The sequence below is a fragment of the Globicephala melas genome, chromosome 1, assembly GCF_963455315.2.
Source record: "Globicephala melas chromosome 1, mGloMel1.2, whole genome shotgun sequence".
Lineage (NCBI taxonomy): Eukaryota > Metazoa > Chordata > Mammalia > Artiodactyla > Delphinidae > Globicephala > Globicephala melas.
The window spans coordinates 111,665,686-111,684,926 of record NC_083314.1 but is presented as its reverse complement, the minus strand read 5'-3'; the positions used below and the strand labels follow the sequence as shown (position 1 = coordinate 111,684,926).

The 19,241-nt window shown below is 36.6% G+C and overlaps 1 protein-coding gene across 2 annotated transcripts in view; it reads left to right on the top strand.

The window, feature by feature from the left end:
- Positions 1-19,241, top strand: part of HS2ST1 (heparan sulfate 2-O-sulfotransferase 1) — a 191,850-nt gene that overhangs the window by 157,891 nt on the left and 14,718 nt on the right. For both annotated transcript variants that reach the window (XM_030866130.2, XM_030866131.2), the window contains exons 3-4: positions 3,593-3,678; positions 15,829-15,967. In XM_030866130.2, the coding sequence (XP_030721990.1) occupies positions 3,593-3,678; positions 15,829-15,967 (225 nt within the window). The remainder of the gene's footprint in view (positions 1-3,592; positions 3,679-15,828; positions 15,968-19,241) is intronic.

The window sequence follows — 19,241 nt, the reverse complement described above, 5'->3', positions numbered from 1 at the left end:
GATCACTTTTGAAGAGGAGATTAGGATGGTGTAGAATTTCAGTTGTATGTAAGTGACACTTCTAAATGCTCAGGCCATTCTCCAGATGAGTGTGAACCACCACTTTAACTTATTGACAACATTTGTTTGCTTAGCACTTTTTTCTTTCCTGTGAAGTAAATCTCAGCTCAGCATCTTTTTGATTTATTGCAAATTGTAAATCAGCCACAGCTTTATTAATGAGACTTTAGCAGATTGCCTGAGTTAAACGTTGATGAGATGAAAGAAAGAACATACATATACATATATATTAAGTACGTAGCCTTCAGTATTCTCTCAGCTGGAGATTAGAGAAAGATTCTGTGGGTTTTGGAGACAGCAATAATATAGTGTAGAGAATAACCCACTGAATTTATGTCAGAATTAATTTAGTAAAATAAAATTCAAAGTCCTACAGAGTCATTTAGACTGGATCTCTTAGGTTTGACCAGCAGTGTTCAACCCCTGAGGTTACCCAAGACAATGAAAAGGCAAGAGTAAGTCAGCGGGCATTGTTGAAAAAGGGTTATTCAGTATGAGCAATATGAGAGTAGTGAGCAGGGCGGATTGGAAGTTGAGATTATAATGAATGTAATGAGGAAAATAAACAATTGAGAGAGATATATCAACAGAGCTTTGAGATCTTAGAGGTTGAGGAGTTTTGAATGACTGGATCTCAGGGGTTTCCTGAACAGTGGATAAAGCCTGAAATTCTCAGTGTCCAAGTTTGTTGATCAGAATTATAGTACAAACGATATCTGTCTGCTCTTCTTTCAAATCCTTCTGGTTCCCCCCTCCCTTGTTTAAATTGGACAATAATAGATTAAAGAAATTAGCTAGTGGTATAGAAGGATGATTGGACCAAAATCTGAGGTATACGGTTCTTGGGCTTCAGTTTCTTTATCTATAAAATAACGAGTACAGGATATCCTTGGCCCTTTCACCTCTAAAATGCTGATTCTATAAACAAGAGAGTTTGAGTTTGGTGACAGCAGTAGAAGATTCATGCCTTGTTCTGTTCTGTTCCCTGAGTCCACCTGGAGGCATAACCCTTATACTTATTTTGTTACTTTTTATACTGTGCTTCTTGGCATGCTTTGGTTCTGACGTGCTTCTGGCATCACTGTGTGTGGGTAGATGGAGAAGACTGAGTACCAGGGTCATTCTGCTCCCGTCCCCCATTCTTTTTTATATATTGTGGTAGCTTATAAGATATTCTTTAAAAAATTGTTCTATTTCAGTATACTTTTTTTCCATATCACAAAAGCAGTGACTATGAGAATATATCCTTGCTAAAGAGCTTCTGTAGACCTCAGGCCTCCTTTGCAGGTGCTGCGGAAACAAGCTTCACGTTGATAAAACCAAGAGCTAGGTCCTGGGCCCACACACGCTAAAGTCGTGTTCCTTGGTGTGGCCCATTGACCTGGCCATCACGTGGAAACTTGTTAGAAGTCCAGAAACTTGGGCCCCACTCCGGACCTTCTGAATCAGAATCTGTGTTTTAACAAGAGTCCCAGATGATTCATTTGCACGTTGAGTTTGGGAAGCCCGGCAGCAGTCCAGATCTCATCCAGCTTCCTGGGCTCTTCACCTCACATCGAAGGACACATGGCAGATGAAGTGTGTCTTTAGGAGGATTTAGTTTGATCTTGACTGTTCTTTGGAAGGGTGGAGGAAAAAAGAATACTTGAAGTTTACACCTAAGTCTTTCATCACAGTGTACTATGATCCTCTAACATTTGGCTTATATAGCACAGTTTTGTCAGACTTCAATCTGGCGTCTCCTTTCATTTCCCTCTTACACCATCACATCCATATTAAATCAGCTTCTGGAAAATAGAGCTGAGTTGTAAATATGTCTTAAGCACCCTTGAACCATCACCTACCATTCCTATTCTCTTTGCCTTCTATTTCTCCCTCATTTGGTGCTGAAATACTGAAACTGATTTTCATAGAATCAAAAGCTTGTTTAATTTACCATTAAGTGAAAATTATAAGGATTTTTCATATTCAACATGTAAATTTTTTTAAGGATTCAGTTTATGGGTTATGTAATTTTTTATTTTCTGTTTCTTTTTCACTTGTCACTTGATATTTTTATTCTATTTGATGCCTTACTTGAAGAAGAAATAGGAAAGAACCTGGTAATCTCAAATCACACATTTGTTTGGCTCTTCTGTTTCGGTGGGGAAAAACTGCAAATATCTGCAAAAATATAATTGTGTATTCTCTAATGCAAAATAATTTTGTTATCTACATCCAATTTTCAGATGTTAAGGATCTGTGTGTGTAAGATAATAACATAAGATCCATTTCATTTCCCTTCTAAAAACTCCATTATTTCTCTTAGTATATGAGTTATTGATGCTTCCCCTAAAAAATAAATTCTACTTCCAGAATCTTCCATTTTTCCTTAGTTCACATCCTCCGACATAAGGTTGCTTCTGCACTGTTTCCCTACTCTGTCCTTACCAATGGGCCTTATCCAGGAGGTAGCCATCATTCATGGCTATTAACTTATTGACTGACCTGGTAAGAAGTGTGCCAGAATATCTCCATGTGACTAACTCTATTCTAAAACGTAAATGAAAGATTGATAAATTGTCAAAAGTATGTGATTGACAGTCCTGTGTGTTAGAGGCTGAGGTCACAGCTTGCAGATGCTTTCAGTGCAGCAGGGGGCACTGGGCCCCCAACCCCTCACCCATCCCCACCCTGTCTCTAGTCTCCAGAAGAGATTCTCAACCACCTACTGTTGATCATGCAGAGATTTTCTTATTAGAAATTTATACCATTTTTCTTTGAGAAATTATGTATCACTGCCTTGCAGCTGGTTTATAAAGTTCTATATTAACCAATTTTTAACATTTTAATAATATATTTACAGTTAAATAATTTTTATATTAACTAATCTTTTGTACACTTTTAATTCCAATAGATTAAAATAGTCATATTTAGATATCTTAAAAATTTTATGTGTATCACACCTCTAATTTTATTAAGCTTTTTTATCAACAAGTTAATGATATCTGCTCTTAGCTCTTTAAAGTCTTCTGTTTCTCATCCTTTCTTTAATCATTTGGATTAAGGATTAGTTGTTATTTGTTGAGTCATTAATAAATGAGAATTTTTATGAATAACAAGTCTCTGAGAAGAAAACAGATTTGCATAGACTATCCCCATACTGAAGTGCTGCCTGCTTCACCTTGGGTGTTGGTACCCACCCTCCCTTCCCCTCCCCTCCCCTCCCTTCCCCTCCCCTCCCCTCCCCTCCCCTCCCTTCCCCTCCCCATATAAATGTACTCACTCTACTGTGTCGTAAATGGTTGCCTTGTGCAGTTTTGTTTTCAGGATCCTCTTTCACTCTTTTCTGAGTGTGGTGATAGTAGCTTCTCTATGATGAATTAGCAATTACAGGTCACTGCTTTCCTTAGTTGAAGCCTGTATTTCAAGCTCTGTAATCGTCAAAGTGGTGTGATTGCTTTTGAATGTCTAAATGAAAAGTATTTTGCTATCACCAAACTTCATTTTCTTTAAGTTGTACTTAAATAATGAGTATGTTCTCCTTTTTTAGGTGCGCTTTGTAAAGAATATAACTTCCTGGAAAGAGATGAAACCAGGGTTTTATCATGGGCACATTTCTTATTTGGATTTTGCAAAGTAAGTTATATCTAAAATGATACACGAAAGAATGCTTTGTACTTTAGCAACCTAAAAAGGAACTAATATATTAAATTATTATGATTCTGATGTTAAAAAAACGTACTGGCTTGTGTTTGCCACTTTTAGATAGGTAATTTAAATATACCTTCTAGTGTTATACTGCCCTCTAGTGTTCATAAATCGATAATTGTCATACTAATTTTAGAAATTCAAGGTACATTAAATTTAGGTAATGCCCTTTAAAATTATTTATTATTATTATATTTCTGCTTCCTGTGCAGTCAAATGACACTATTTTAGGAGAGCCCCAAGTTTTAAGCTAGAGGCCAATCAGAGTGTGACTTACCACGTCACTGACTGAGAACAGAGAAAGCAAAGGAGCCACTACTCAGTTATTGGTGCCCTAAAGTGTCTGCTTCTCAGCCAAGACACATTTCCCCTTGGGCTGCCTTGTTTTAGCTTTAAAAATGAGATATATTCTAAGGAGACTTTTCTCTTTTTCTGAGTGAATGGCGTTTTTGGGTTTTTTTTAACATCTTTATTGGAGTATAATTGCTTTACAATGGTGTGTTAGTTTCTGCTTTATAACAAAGCGAATCAGCTATACGTGTACATATATCCCCATACCTCCGGCCTCTTGCATCTCCCTCCCACCCTCCCTATCCCTCTAGGTGGTCACAGAGCACCAAGCTGATCTCCCTGTGCTATGCAGCTGCTTCCTACTAGGTATCTATTTTACATTTGGTAGTGTATATATGTCCATGCCACTCTCTCACTTCATCCCAGCTTACTGTTCCCCCTCCCCGTGTCCTCAAGTCCATTCTCTACATCTGCATCTTTATTCCTGTCCTGCCCCTAGGTTCATCAGAACCATTTTTTTTTTAGATTCCATATATATGTGTTACCATACAGTATTTATTTTTCTCTTTCTGATTTACTGTATGACAGTCAGACTAACTCTGTATGACAGTCTGTAGGTCCATCCACCTCACTACAAATAACTCAATTTCATTTCTTTTTATGGCCGAGTAATATTCCATTGTATATATGTGCCACATCTTCTTTACCCATTCGTCTTTCAATGGACACTTAGGTCGCTACCATGTCCTGGCTATTGTAAATAGAGCTGCAATGAACATTGTGGTACATGAATTTTTGAATTATGGTTTTCTCAGTGTATATGCCCAGTAGTGGGATTGCTGATTTGTATGGTAGTCCTATTTTTAGTTTTGTAAGTAACCTCCATACTGTTCTCCATAGTGGCTGTATCAATTTACATTCCCACCAACAGTACAAGAGGGTTCCCTCTTCTTCACACCCTCTCCAGCATTTATTGTTTGTAGATCTTTTGATGATGACCATTCTGACTGGTGTGAGGTGATACCTCATTGTAGTTTTGATTTGTATTTCTCTGATTAGTGATGTTGAGCATCCTTTCATGTGTTTGTTGGCAATCTGTATATCTTCTTTGGAGAAATGTCTATTTAGGTCTTCTGCCCATTTTTGGATTGGGTTGTTTGTTTTGTTGATATTGAGCTGCATGAGCTGTTTATAAATTTTGGAGATTAATCCTTTGTCAGTTGCTTCATTTGCAAATATTTTCTCCCATTCTGAGGGTTGTCCTTTCGTCTTGTTTATGGTTTCCTTTGCTGTGCAAAAGCTTTTATCTTTCATTAGGTCCCATTTGTTTACTTTTGTTGTTATTTCCATTACTCTAGGAGGTGGGTCAAAAGGATCTTGCTGTGATTTATGTAGTAAAGTGTTCTGTCTATGTTTTCCTCTAAGAGTTTTGTAGTGCCTGGCCTTACATTTAGGTCTTTATCCATTTTGAGTTTATTTTTGTATACAGTGTTAGGGAGTGTTCTAATTTCATTCTTTTACATGTAGCTGTCCAGTTCTCCCAGCACCACTTATTGAAGAGGCTGTCTTTTCTCCATTGTATACTCTTGCCTCCTTTATCAAAGGTAAGGTGACCATATGTGCATGGGTTTATCTCTGGGCTTTCTATCCTGTTCCATTGATCTATATTTCTGTTTGGGTACCAGTACCATTCTGTCTTGATTACTGTAGCTTTGTGGTATAGTCTGAAATCAGGAATCTGCTTCCTCCAGCTACGTTTTTCTTTCTCAATATTGCTTTGGCTATTTGGGGTCTTTTGTGTTTCCACACAAATTGTGAAATTTTTTGTTCTAGTTCTGTGAAAAATGCCAGTGGTAGTTTGATAGGGATTGCATTGAATCTGTAGATTGTTTTGGGTAGTATAGTCATTTTCACAATGCTGATTCTTCCAATCCAAGAACATGGTATATCTCTCCATCTGTTTGTGTCGTGTTTAATTTCTTTCATCAGTGTCCTATAGTTTTCTGCATACAGGTAGTTTGTCTCCTTAGGTTGGTTTATTCCTAGGTATTTTATTCTTTTTGTTGCAATGGCAAATGGGAGTGTTTCCTTAATTTCTGTTTCATACTTTTCATCTTTAGTGTCTAGGAATGCAAGAGATTTCTGTGCATTAATTTTGCATCCTGCTACTTTACCAAATTCATTGATTAGCTCTAGTAGTTTTCTGGTAGCATTTTTAGGATTCTCTATGTATGGTGTCATGTCATCTGCAAACAGTGACAGTTTTACTTCTTTTCCGATTTGGATTCCTTTTATTTCGTTTTCTTCTCTGATTGTTGTAGCTAAAACTTCCAAAACTATGTTGAATAATAGTGGTGAGAGTGGGCACCCTTGTCTTGTTCCTGGTCTTAGAGGAAATCATTTCAGTTTTTCACCATTGAGAATGATGTTGGCTATGGGTTTGTCATCTATGGCCTTTATTATGTTGAGGGAAGTTCCCTCTATGCCTACTTTCTGGAGGGTTTTTTATCATAAATGGGTGTTGAATTTTGTCAAAAGCTTTTTCTGCATCTATTGAGATGATCATATGGTTTTTATTCTTCAATTTGTTAATATGGTGTATCACATTGATTGATTTTCGTATATTGAAGAATCCTTGCATTCTTGGGATAAACACCACTTGGTCATGGTGTAGGATCCTTTTAATGTGCTGTTGGATTCTGTTTGCTAGTATTTTGTTGAGGATTTTTGCATCTATGTTCATCAGTGATATTGGCCTGTAGTTTCTTTCTTTGTGACATCTTTGTCTGGTTTTGGTATCAGGGTGATGGTGGCCTCATAGAATGAGTTTGGGAGTGTTCCTCCTTCTGCTATATTTTGGAAGAGTTTGAGAAGGATAGGTGTTAGGCCTTCTCTAAATGTTTGATAGAATTCGCCTGGGAAGTCATCTGGTCCTGGGCTTTTGTTTGTTGGAAGATTTTTAATCATAGTCTCAATTTCAGTGCTTGTGATTGGTCTGTTTAAATGTTCTATTTCTTCCTGGTTCAGTCTTGGAAGGTTGTGCTTTTCTAAGAATTTGTCCGTTTCTTCCAGGTTGTCCATTTTATTGGCGTGTAGTTGCTTGTAGTAATCTCTCATGATCCTTTGTATTTCTACAGTGTCAGTTGTACTTCTCCCTTTTCATTTCTAATCCTATTGATTTGAGTCTTCTCCCTTTTGTTCTTGATGAGTCTGGCTAATGATTTATCAATTTTGTTTATCTTCTCAAAGAACCAGGTTTTAGTTTTATTGATCTTTGCTATTGTTTCCTTCATTTCTTTTTCATTTATTTCTGATCTGATCTTTATGATTTCTTTCCTTCTGCTAACTTTGGGGTTTTTTTTGTTCTTCTTTCTCTAATTGCTTTAGGTGTAGGTTTAGGTTGTTTGAGATGTTTCTTGTTTTTTGAGGTAGGATTCTATTGCTATAAACTTCCCTCTTAGAACTGCTTTTGCTCCATCCTGTAGGTTTTGGGTCGTTGTATTTTCATTGTCATTTGTTTCTAGGTATTTTTTGATTTCCTTAAAGACACTTTTTTTTTAAGTGATTTTCCTTTATAGTGATTTGCCTGAATCTGGACATAACTAACTCTCATTTTCCATGTTTTTGGGGAGGCATGGGATCAAGGTATTCCTATCATAATTCTCTGAAGAAAAGTTCATAAAACAACAGGCTTACATATAGTATCCAAGCACTATGGGGCTCCCCCTAGAGTCTGTGCCGCTTTAAGTACTAATCAGAAAACTGGTCAAAAGGAATATTCTGTAAGCATATGTGGCTTGGTGAACCCATTTAAACGTTTTATGTAACACATTGAGTATCATTTTAGGAAAACCTCAAATGCAGATCTTTTCCCTAATAAAACTCTGCACTAACTTCAAAAACATTAAAAATAGTTTTTTAAATTATTTAAGCTTAGACATGTTTGCTCATTCATTTCAGTAGCAGTCATGACTTCAAAGTAATACACCCTCATGTATTTGTCAACTTGAACGAGCATTCTGTGTAAAATCCAAAAATTTAATTGATATCCCACTGTCATTTTAACTTCTCAAATTTGAAAAGGAGTTGAATGAAATATTACTGATTCACATTGATAATAAATCTGAACTTTTTTGAAAAGCCTGTAATTAAAAGGAATCTCCCAGATATTACATACATAGAACAATATATTCTTATTGCTAGTTTCTCCCACAGCACTCAACATCTTACAGTAAAGTGGTTGCTTTAAAGTTAAATGTACATTTTTCTATAAATAATTCATACAGCAATATTGAAAACATTTTATAGGCAGCTTTAAGATAAACTAATTATTTTTTCTTTACAGAGGCATTGGACCAATTTCATAAACTTCATTCATATGCATATTTTCCCTCAGGGCTGCATTATCCTTCAATTGAATGTTTGTTACCTTTTCACCTAAATGGTTTATTTTTTTTGCACACACAGCTTGGTTTCTCATACTTGAGGTTTTCATTATTAAAATAATATATTGAGTGCTTTTGCTTTGGGCAAAAGTCTTACACTTAGAATGAAGTTCTGGTGTATGCTAGGGTTTTTGCAGTTAAAAAAATATAAAGGTTCTTGGAAAGATTAATCTCATTTTTTAAATATTAACATGAACATTTAAGGGTTTGAATATTTTCCTAATGTGTTTCATCTTATTGGAAGCAATATGTATTGTGAAAAACTTTAATAGACCTTTACAAGATGTTAAACAAATACCTTAAAAAAATCAACAGGCAGAAATGTATTTTGATGTATATAGTCACAAACTATTTTAGATGTAACTACTAGCTTTTAAAATAATTTTTAGTTTGTCATACCACAGATGAGTAAGGAAGAGGAAAGGAACATCACTTTACCAATTTTTAAAATATTTTATTGTTTAAAACGTATTCTTGACTGGTGTAGTACTTTGTGGAGTCCATTAAAATACTTGCCTTCAGGAGAAAACCGTCAAATTTGATGAAAGAGATATTTAGTCACATAGCTTTTCAATTGCCTTAGCAGAAACACTAAAGAGAGTACAAACCCAGGATACCCCAGGAAACCCAGGCAGTAAGATAAAGTATTAAATAAAGTATTAAAAGTGGTTTCTAATTTAGACTGATCACTAAGAAGCACACATTTTATTTGCAAGCTGATATCGGCTCACGCTATGTTTTGGTTACAGTTATCTGTTTTGGTGTATCTGTTTTTATTCAGAACTTTAGAATAATAACAAAAATATCTTCTTGTTACATATTTGTATTCCTGTCCTGTCTTATTCCTTTTTGTCTTAACTCTATCCTTATTTTTTTAAGCACATTTCCTAGTTCTTCCTTCCATTTTTCCCTTCAGTGTTTAATTACTGGTTTTTTTAAATTGGTGAACAAACCATTTTAAAATAATGCAGATATGCTAACATCATAAATTTAGAAATTTTCCAGTGGAAAAACATTGTGTAGGTTAGACATTTTCAAATTGTCCTAGGGTGCAGGCAATATAAAGTTGAATAAGTTGCAGTTCTTGTCCTCAGTGAGTTCACTGAAACCCCCTTTTTTTACTATTACTATCACTTCATTATGGTTCATTATAAACAGTGAAAATATTATAGATTATTCTCCCTTTTAAATTTATGCCACTCATTTATCAGCAGCATCTATCACTCCCATTTTGATTTTCTTCAAATTTTATACAAAAGAAAAACATTTGAACATCTCTTTCAAAAACCTTTTTCAGAACATTTTCCTTTATAAAGGATAATGTCCAGCTAAAAGAAAACTATTTTAATGCTGTTTTTGATCAGACTCTGCTGAGATTTTTTTATGATCTAGCTACCTAGGGTCATATGTCAGCATCCGGTCTTAGAAAGATATTTGGAAATTATTCTTGATCCAACGGTCAGTTTTATTCAGGTCCATGTCAGGTGTGTACCTTTGTGGTCATCCTCAGGAATGAGTATGGGTTTTCATCACCATCATTTTGGTTTCTCTGTATCACCCCTGTTGTCTTTTTCAGAACAATTGAGGTAAATCAGTAAAGAAACAGATATGTCAGGACAAGTTTGGTAGTATGTAGATTCATGTGAGATTGTCCCTTTTGCCTTGTACGTATCTGCTGAACCAGTTGAAGTTTGCACCACTTTCTACAACTTTCAACAAATATGTCACAAACACTGTAGAAACATTTTTAAAGTTATTTTAATCATTGCAAGTAATATGCTAGAGTTGGCTTTTTATTGATTTGTATTACTAGCTCTTTCTGTAGCATTGATCCTGTAGATGCTAAGGAGTAATCTCTCAAGTCAGATTTCTAGTTAAATCCCCCTCAGTTCCTTCCCAGCTCAGCAGTCTCAGCCACATGACTTCAGATCTTCAGTTTCCCCATTTGTAAAATGAGGATAATTAAAGTAACTACTCCATGGGTGGTTGTAAGGATTAAATATGATAATGTAGGTGAAGCAGTTAGTTTGTGACTCACACAGAGCTGTGTTAAGCCCTTTTAAAACTCTGTCTTCGTTCAGTTACCATGTTGTCTTACTGGTGTTTTCTTCTCCCTGTCTGACTCTGTGCTGGCCCTCCGTATTCCCAGGTCCTAATAAGGCATTGCTCAAGATTCTCTCTTTGCCTCCAATGTTCTCTTTTGGGAAGTTTACCCATTTTTATTTATCAAGACACCCAAGCAAGAAACTTTAGAGTCATCTTGAACAACCCTTTTCTTTGCCACATATATCTAGTCAGTCACCAAGTCTTTTGAACCTGGCTTCTTTCACTGAGCATAATGCTTTTGACATTCATCCAATTTGATGCGTGTATCAGTAGTTAGTTCCTTACTGAGTAGTAAGGAAGGAGGCACCACCATCCTTACTGTCCATCTACCAGTTCCTGGATACTTGGGTTGTTTCCAGCTTTTGGTGATTATGAATAAAGTTGTCAAAACATTTGCATACAGGTTTTGTGTGGACATAATGTCTTCATTTCTCTTGGGGAGGACCTAGAAGTGGGATTGCTGGATTGTATGGTAGCTCTGTAAGACACGGCTAAGCTGTTTTCCCAAGTGGCTTTATTATTTAGCAGTCTCACCAAAAGTGCACGAGAGTTCCAGTTGCTGTGTATCCTTACCAGCCTTCGGTATTGTTGGACCACACTCCCCCCTTTTTAAAATTTGGGCCATTTTAATAGATGAATGTTCTTTTTAAGAGATAAATAATTATTTTAAAAATCTTTTATTCTTAACATCATTATCAGTGGGACCAATAAATACCAACAGGTCATTCACTGTTTTTGAAACAAGACAATGGGAACTTACCACTAGAAGGATTTGAAGCTTTCTATGAACACTTTAGGGATAAGAGAGTCCAGAATAAATATGTACAGTCCTCCCTTGTTATTTGCAGGTTCCGTATCCACAGATTCCTCCAACCATCGGTTGACCGTATAAGATATCTTTGTTCCCCCTGTGAGACTGCTGATTAACTAGAAGTGTTAAATCTGGTATGAAGCAGAAATCTCAAATCGTTAATGCTTCCCAAAGGCTATTCAGCCCTCCTTCAGCTTCATCATCTTCCATTTAGGCTTTGTCTAGCCAGTTGACAAGGTTCCTTTCAAAAGTTCTGAGTATGCACTTGTTCTTTTAGCTATTCTTACTGTTCATTCATCCTAGGCTATACAGAGTGTGCGTGTAAGGAAATGTGCCTGGTTTGTCTCTCTTGCCGTCGTACATACATGCTGACATGGCAAGAATAAGGTTTCTTACCAACCTGCTGCTCAGATTATATTTTTTCCCTTTTGATCGCCATATAACATTGCAGATTCCTACCAAATCTGCTCTTCTCTTCCTAGGAAGATTATGTTCTAATGGGTCAATGGTAGTTTAGTTTCCTGGAGGGAAGATGGGTTTTCTACTCTTCCATCTGAGCCCTCCTGAGGAACAGCTCAGATGACTGACCAGGGTTAAAGCTGGAGTCTGCAACTACAGAACATATTTTTCCACTGGTACAAAACTACCTGTTTGGCCAAAGTTTTAAACATACAAACCTAAGAGGATGCTTGTTTCCTAACTAGCTGAGCTGAGTGGCCTGATGCTCTTTTATCATGCCTATTTTCAGTTATAATTCCTTGCCTTTATGTCTATACAGCCATATCCTAAGTTATAAATAATAGTTCTTAGCCATTTTCAGAAGAAGTTCACATAGCTTATCTCATTAAAATCGTGTTTCATACATATAAGCACCGCCCAAAGCCATGCCCCAGAAAGTCATTTCCCAGACAGCAGGAAGAGTTTTCTCAAGTGCCATGTCCCCCTTCCACTTCTACTTGGTAAGAATTGCTATCTGTTCCACAGGTCAGGGGCTAGCAGAAAGCAAAAAAGAAGAGGCATTGGTAGGAGATGTTCTGGGACGAAGTAATTCCCAAGGGAATAGTTCACGTGGATCAGTGGCTAATAATGGAGATGATAAAGGAGGTTCCCAGGGAATCCCACAGTCTTAAGAATGGAGTCATTGCCCCACTGCCCTGTGCTTCCCCCTTTTAGATTCCTCTTACAAGACAGCTCTAGCAGTTAAGGTAGCAACTGTGTATCCCTGATACCTCCCTACCTACCCTCTTCTCACTAGTGGGTGCACTGTCCCACAAAAAGGCTTTTGTAAGTGGCCAATTCACAACGTTCTATTCAACCTAACTTTAATATCCAACACCTATGTTTCTGACACTGAACACTAATGATAAAGCCATGAACAAGAGAGAAACAATCCTCTGCCCTCATGGAGCTTCTACCCTGATACCTAATTTGACAGTGCCGTATATTTGCAACAATACCGTTTCTTCCTTTAAAAATTTGTGAAAAATTTTTTTTACTGAATTGTTGGTTTTATAGGTTTATGAGTTGTTCAGTGAAAAAAATATGTCCCAAGTTCTAATAAACCGACTCACGAATTTAATATAATAATGTTTTACCGAAAAGTTCTGTGTAGTTTTCAGTATTTCCATATGTACAAAGGATTTTAGTGACTTAGACTTACACTTACTTAATGATGAGAAAAGGACTAGAATTCAGAAGAGTTGACCCCTTTTTACACACAAAGCAATTTTATAGAATACAGCCTGTTTGTAAGTTAGGACTTCCTGTTCAGTTAATTTACAATAATTCAGAAGCTAAAAGAATCAAGTTATATCCAGGCACCTTGCTTTTTTCTCTTCTGTGATCTCTTTTCACTACTCATTTGCTTAAGCATTTAGTGTAAAACATTTATAGAATGCCTGCTGTGCGTAAGACACTTATTGTAACCGGCAGAAGTAAGGGGAAAATGTGAAACTAGTTAGGTTAGCTGTGTGCTTTTTAGTGCCTTTGAAAAAATATTTTAGTAAGAAGGGAAATTTGTTATAAGCAGTTAGCTAAATTGAGGGTTTCTGTGGACAGACGAGTGAACATATCAAGACTGTCAAGAGAATAATCAACTTCCACTATCTCTTATTGAGTCATACAACTTAAGCTTACTTTTCTCATTTCTCACTGTGATTCCCAATTTTAGAGAGATTGCTAATATTTTTTTTTAATCTTTCAAATAGTACCAACCAGCGGGCAAGTATTTATGTATACCAGGCCCTGTGAAATATATAAAGGAAGCGTGAAGCACTCTGCCTACCCTCACGTGGCTTATAATGCTATTGGGGAGGAAAGACTTACAAGAGAAACGCTAGCAGGACAAGCCAAGAGTAAAACTGCCTGATAGCAATAGCTCCTGGGTGCAGGTGTCAAATGAGAGCAGGTAGCACTGTATGCTGGAGTCATCAGGAAGACTTCCTAGACTTCACAAGATTTTGTTATTGCCCGCTTCAGTTTATTCCAAAACAACAGCCAATAACCTTTTTTCCCCCAGCTTTATTGACACATAATTGACGTATAACATGGTGTAAGTTTAAGGTGTACCATGTGATGATTTGCTATACACATGTATTGTGAGATGTTTACCACAATAAGGTTAGTTAACACATCCTCACCTCACATGATTACCATCTTGTTGTTGTCGCTGCTGTCGTGATGAGAACATTTAAAACCTACTGACATAGCAACTTTCAAGTATACAGTATGTACAGTATTGTTCATTATAGTCGCCATGCTGTACATCAGATTCCATATCGTGACACTTCTCGGCTGACTCAGGAAGGCCTCCCTCCTGATACATAACGTGCTCTACAAGGCCCACGTGATCTGCACGTCTTCTACCACCACCCCCATCTCTCCACTCCCATTCTCTGTTCCTGTCCCCTTCCTGATTCTGCTGCAGCCAGATTGACCTCCTTGCTGGTCCTCAAAAATGCCTGGCACTTAGCTGCTTTGGGGCCTTCATACTTCGAAGTCTTATCTTCCTGGAACACTTTCTCCTAGATATCTACATGGCTCTCTTCTCATCACATAATAATACTGCTGCCTCCCTGGAAAACCCTGTTTTGAATTGTACTCTCCCCACTTCTCCCTATTCCATGCACTGCATCATTTCTCTCCTTAGTATTTTTACCATCTAACATATTTACTTATTTATTGGTTTATGTTCTGTCTCTCCCAAGTAGAATGTTAACTCCAGAAGGATGAGGAATTTTTCCTTTTTTTTCACTGCTGTTTTCCTAATATTAGAATAGTTCCTGGAATATATTGGATACACGAAAAGGTACTGTTTGAATGAATGAATGTAATAGAAAGAATAGGACTAGTTAAGGAAGATAGAATGAGCAAAGGCATGTAAGGAGAAATAGGAGTTGTTGGGAAGCAGAAGAGGTGGGCCTAACTGTAACAGATAGATGTTTCTTGTTTGAGGAGAGTTGAAAATAAAGTTAGATAAGTAAGGTGGAACCCAAGACATAAGGCAAGCAGACATTAACAATCAAGTAAAGGAGTTTGGGTTTGAAGTCAACATAAACAGTAGGGGTATTTCAGGTTTCTAAGAAGAGTGATCTAATAAATGAGGAAATATCAGTTTAGAATTGGTATGAAGGTAGACTGAAAGGGAGAGAGACTGGATGCAAGAAAACCAATTCTTATTATTAGAAAACCATCAATTATTGCAGTAATCCAAGCAAGAGGCCTACAAAGAGGGCAGTTGTGACAAGAAAGGAAGTGAGGAAGACAGGTCAAATCTCTGAGAAAGCCTACAAAAGAAAAAATCAGAAGGACTTGGTAACCGTGCTAAAGAAGAATAAAGGAGAGTCAGGATAACACTAAGGCTTAAGGCTGGGATAAGTGAGGATATTAGAACAGGAATCAGCTAGACAATTCTAGGATCTGCAAGGGTGGCTAAAGTATACTCCTTCTGAGTTCCTCCAACTCTCTATCATTCCCTAAGGAAATAATGCTGAAGACGTAATGTTTTTCACTTCTATCTTGTCTTTAAAATTAGCATCACAGACGTTAGGCTCAAATGATCGCGCTTGTGTGGACTTCTGCTATATCCATTGACAATGTTTATCTAGTTTGGTGCGTCAGAAGTGAGAAATCATTGCTATGTGAAATTGAAGTGTTTTATGTAATCTTGCTGGTAAAATTTAAAATTATTTGTCACTCAATTTTCCCTTCTCTCCTTTATCTTCAGCTGTAATTTTAAAATTCTTATTTCTTATTTACTTTATTGTAGTATAGTCCTAAAATATTTTCTAATCTCCACATACTGTATTTTATTTAATTAACTCATGTTTTTTTCCATATAGAATTAATACCTCAAATTTCAATTTCAGGACACCCCAAACAGAATGAAAAGGTTGATGTCACCTTTTAAATTTTTCTCTATTTCAGATTTGGTGTGAAGAAGAAGCCAATTTACATTAATGTCATAAGGGATCCTATTGAGAGGCTAGTTTCTTACTATTACTTTCTGAGATTTGGAGATGATTATAGACCAGGGTTAAGAAGACGAAAACAAGGGGACAAAAAGGTAATATTTTAGTTTTAGAATTTTTATAAAGATAATTGTTTATGAAATGCAATAAACAGTGAATGCTTTTAAAATTTATTAATGATTATAAATGTATTCCTTGCTTATTGTGGAAAATTTCAAAAGAGCCCCAAATTATGAAGAAGTAAAAATAAAACTACTTTGTAGTTGATATTTTGGAGTATATATAATATTTTGTCCTTTTAAAAAATATTTGACTTGTGTTCTGGAGCTGAATATTTGTTTTATTATAGCCCTATTAATAATTTTCTATGAGATCACTATAATAACTCATTAATATGATACATTTGTGTACATAGTTTGGTTCTCTTAACCTTGATGATGGCAGTTTACGTTGATTTTTTTTTGCGGTACGCGGGCCTCTCACTGTTGTGGCTCTCCCGTTGCGGAGCACAGGCTCCGGACGCGCAGGCTCAGCGGCCATGGCTCACGGGCCCAGCCGCTCCGCGGCATGTGGGATCTTCCCGGACCGGGGCACGAACCCGTGTCCACTGCATCGGCAGGCGGACTCTCAACCACTGCGCCACCAGGGAAGCCCGTTTACGTTGATTTTTGTTCATCTGTTTAGGGACACTATTTTGTTAAAGCAGCTTATTTTTTCAGGCAAGATGAGAATAATAGCTTAACAGGGTTCTTACAATTTGAGTTGTCTTCTATTTAAGTGCGTCCTCCAGAGTAGCCCCAGACTTGTTTTTCTAAGAAACCAAACTGTGTCAATTTTCTGGTGGAATACCTTTACGGGGACCTCGTCGCTCACAGGATTGCCCAAGGCACAGGAGACGCAGTCTGACATAGCCTGAGACCTCCTTCTCCTGCCTCATTTTCGCCTCAGGCACCCAGTGCATCACTGGGTGCCTTACCTGAAATGTCACCGTCCTCCAGACTTATTACTTCATACTTTTTGCACACGTGTTGTTCCCTATGTTTACAATGTCTCTCCTTCAATCTGAAAACTCTTTGTTCACCTTTAAGATCCAGCTCAAATGTTACCTCTTTCATAAAGTCTTTTCTGGCAGTGAGCCGTGTCCCTTTCAAAGTTCCCAGAGCACTCCATTCAAATCGCTATTTTTTAAATATTTATTTTGTGGTACTTGAATTATTTGTTTACATATATGTCTTCTCCAAAAGGCTGTGAACGTCCTGAAGCAGGCGCTGTATTTCCTTCACCTTTGTCTCCTCCATATCTAGTACGAGTACGGTGCCTAGTTCATCTGTAAGCGTTCAGCAAATAGCTCAGTGAGGGAATTCTGCACCTTTTAAACCTAAAGTGTTGTGTAATGGTGATGCTAGATACTTGCTGTATTATAGTAATTAACACCCAACAATTAATTTTTTTCTAAGTTGGATGTGCCCTCTGTCACATGAGAAGGCAATGGTTCTTTTGTTTTATTTACCTGTTTATGTTTTCTAGAAATCGCTATTTCTTTCCTTAGTCTCAAGGCTTTAGACAGAAGGTACTGATCCAAACAGTACCCTTTTTTTCCAGCGTCCACTCATCTCTTAGTATTATATAATCTTCTAGAAAAAATATATATAATTATATTATTATGGAGTGTCTGTAAAATTTTGTAAAATCTGTAATATAACCCTTTTGTGACCTAGTACTTCGAAATTTATTGTTAGTTATTTCTAAATTCACTTCAATGCTAACTACTTTCTTTTTTAATTTTAGCCCTATCATTTATACTAGCTCTTACTCAGTAATTGTTAGTATCCATCTCCCTTCTTCAACTAAAGGAATGTTAGTGTTGGTAAGGAAAAGATTCACAGTCACGTAGGTTCCTACATCTGTCATGTCACGTCAGCCCTGGATACCGTGGTTTTGTGGTTGCTATCCTATGTAGTTTAGGGAATTAGGTAACAATAATACTTAATATAACAACAATAATAGCTCACATCTATTGAGTGCTTCTTGTTTATCAAGCTCTGTTTTAAGTCACATATTATGTATTTTTTCAGGTGGCCTGTACAACAATTTTATGGGATAGTTGCTGTTGTTGTGTCCATTTTACAGATAAGGAAACTGGGGCACAGAAAGGTTAAGTACCTTGCCCAGTGTTATACTACCAGTAAATGGTGGTGCAGGAATTTAAACCCAAGCACTCCAATTCCAGAGCTCACAGTCTTAACCTCTCTATACCCTTGAAAAAGGAGGGAGGGAAAGCAACATGTCACTCGATATTTTTGTATGAGAGATGTTCCAAAGTTGTATATTCAATGCTCACAGAAAAACCTAGGCAGATATTTTAACGTAGTCTCCCTTTCATCTTTGAAAGCTTTAGGTAGGTATGCCCTCTCCAGCCTGGAGATTTAACCATTCTTCACCCTAATGATGATAGGTCTTGGTCTGTTTTTTTTATGTCATTATAAAATACATATTAATACACCTGTTTATTTAGATGTAATATTAGTAACATCAGCAAAATACTATTGTATTACCTTAATTCTCACGGGGACAGGGCCATCTTCAAATGCTTTATCAAAGTAAAGAATTACTTTGTTTTGTGATAGGCAAAATAGACCTTTTCAGTCTTGAAACATTGAAACACACGTTTTTAATAATTTGGTTTGTTTCTCATGACATAAATGTTGGTAACATTCTGGCACCTAATGAGTTAAATAAAGTTGTTATATTGCAAATAATTCCTTAATATCTTTAACTGGCAAGAGTTTTCTTTAATAAACTCATATCTGTAAAGTTGGTAAGACTTCGTGGCATATAGCACTTTGGAAGATGGCAGGGTATTTGAAGATAACAGGGATTAAAAAGTGGCTATGATGGCAAAGGCTAAGGCTGGAAATACCTTACAATGGCTTCATTTCCAGTTTCTGGTTTACACTGTCAATAATTTCAAAGCCATTTTAGTCATATGTATATGCCTGTGATAGCTTTCAGTTCATCTTGTAAGGAACATAAGATTTGTTTTATTTGGGAGATTTCAAATACTCTGTTTTTCAAACTTTATACCTAGAGTTTTGCATAATTTAATCTCTGTCCCAATACCTGGAAAATAGGGATATTTAGTAATCCAAAGGTCAGCATTCAAGAACTACAATATATAAATCAGTGGTTCTCAAACTTTTTAGTCTCAGAACTCCTTTTACTCTTTTTATTGAGGACCGCCAAGGAACTTTTATCTATGTGGGTTATATCTATTTCTGTTCATATTTACCAATATCAGTAAATTTGCCAATTGACTGAGAAACTTTTAAAATAGTAACTAATTTAATAGTAACAGTAGGAAACCATAAT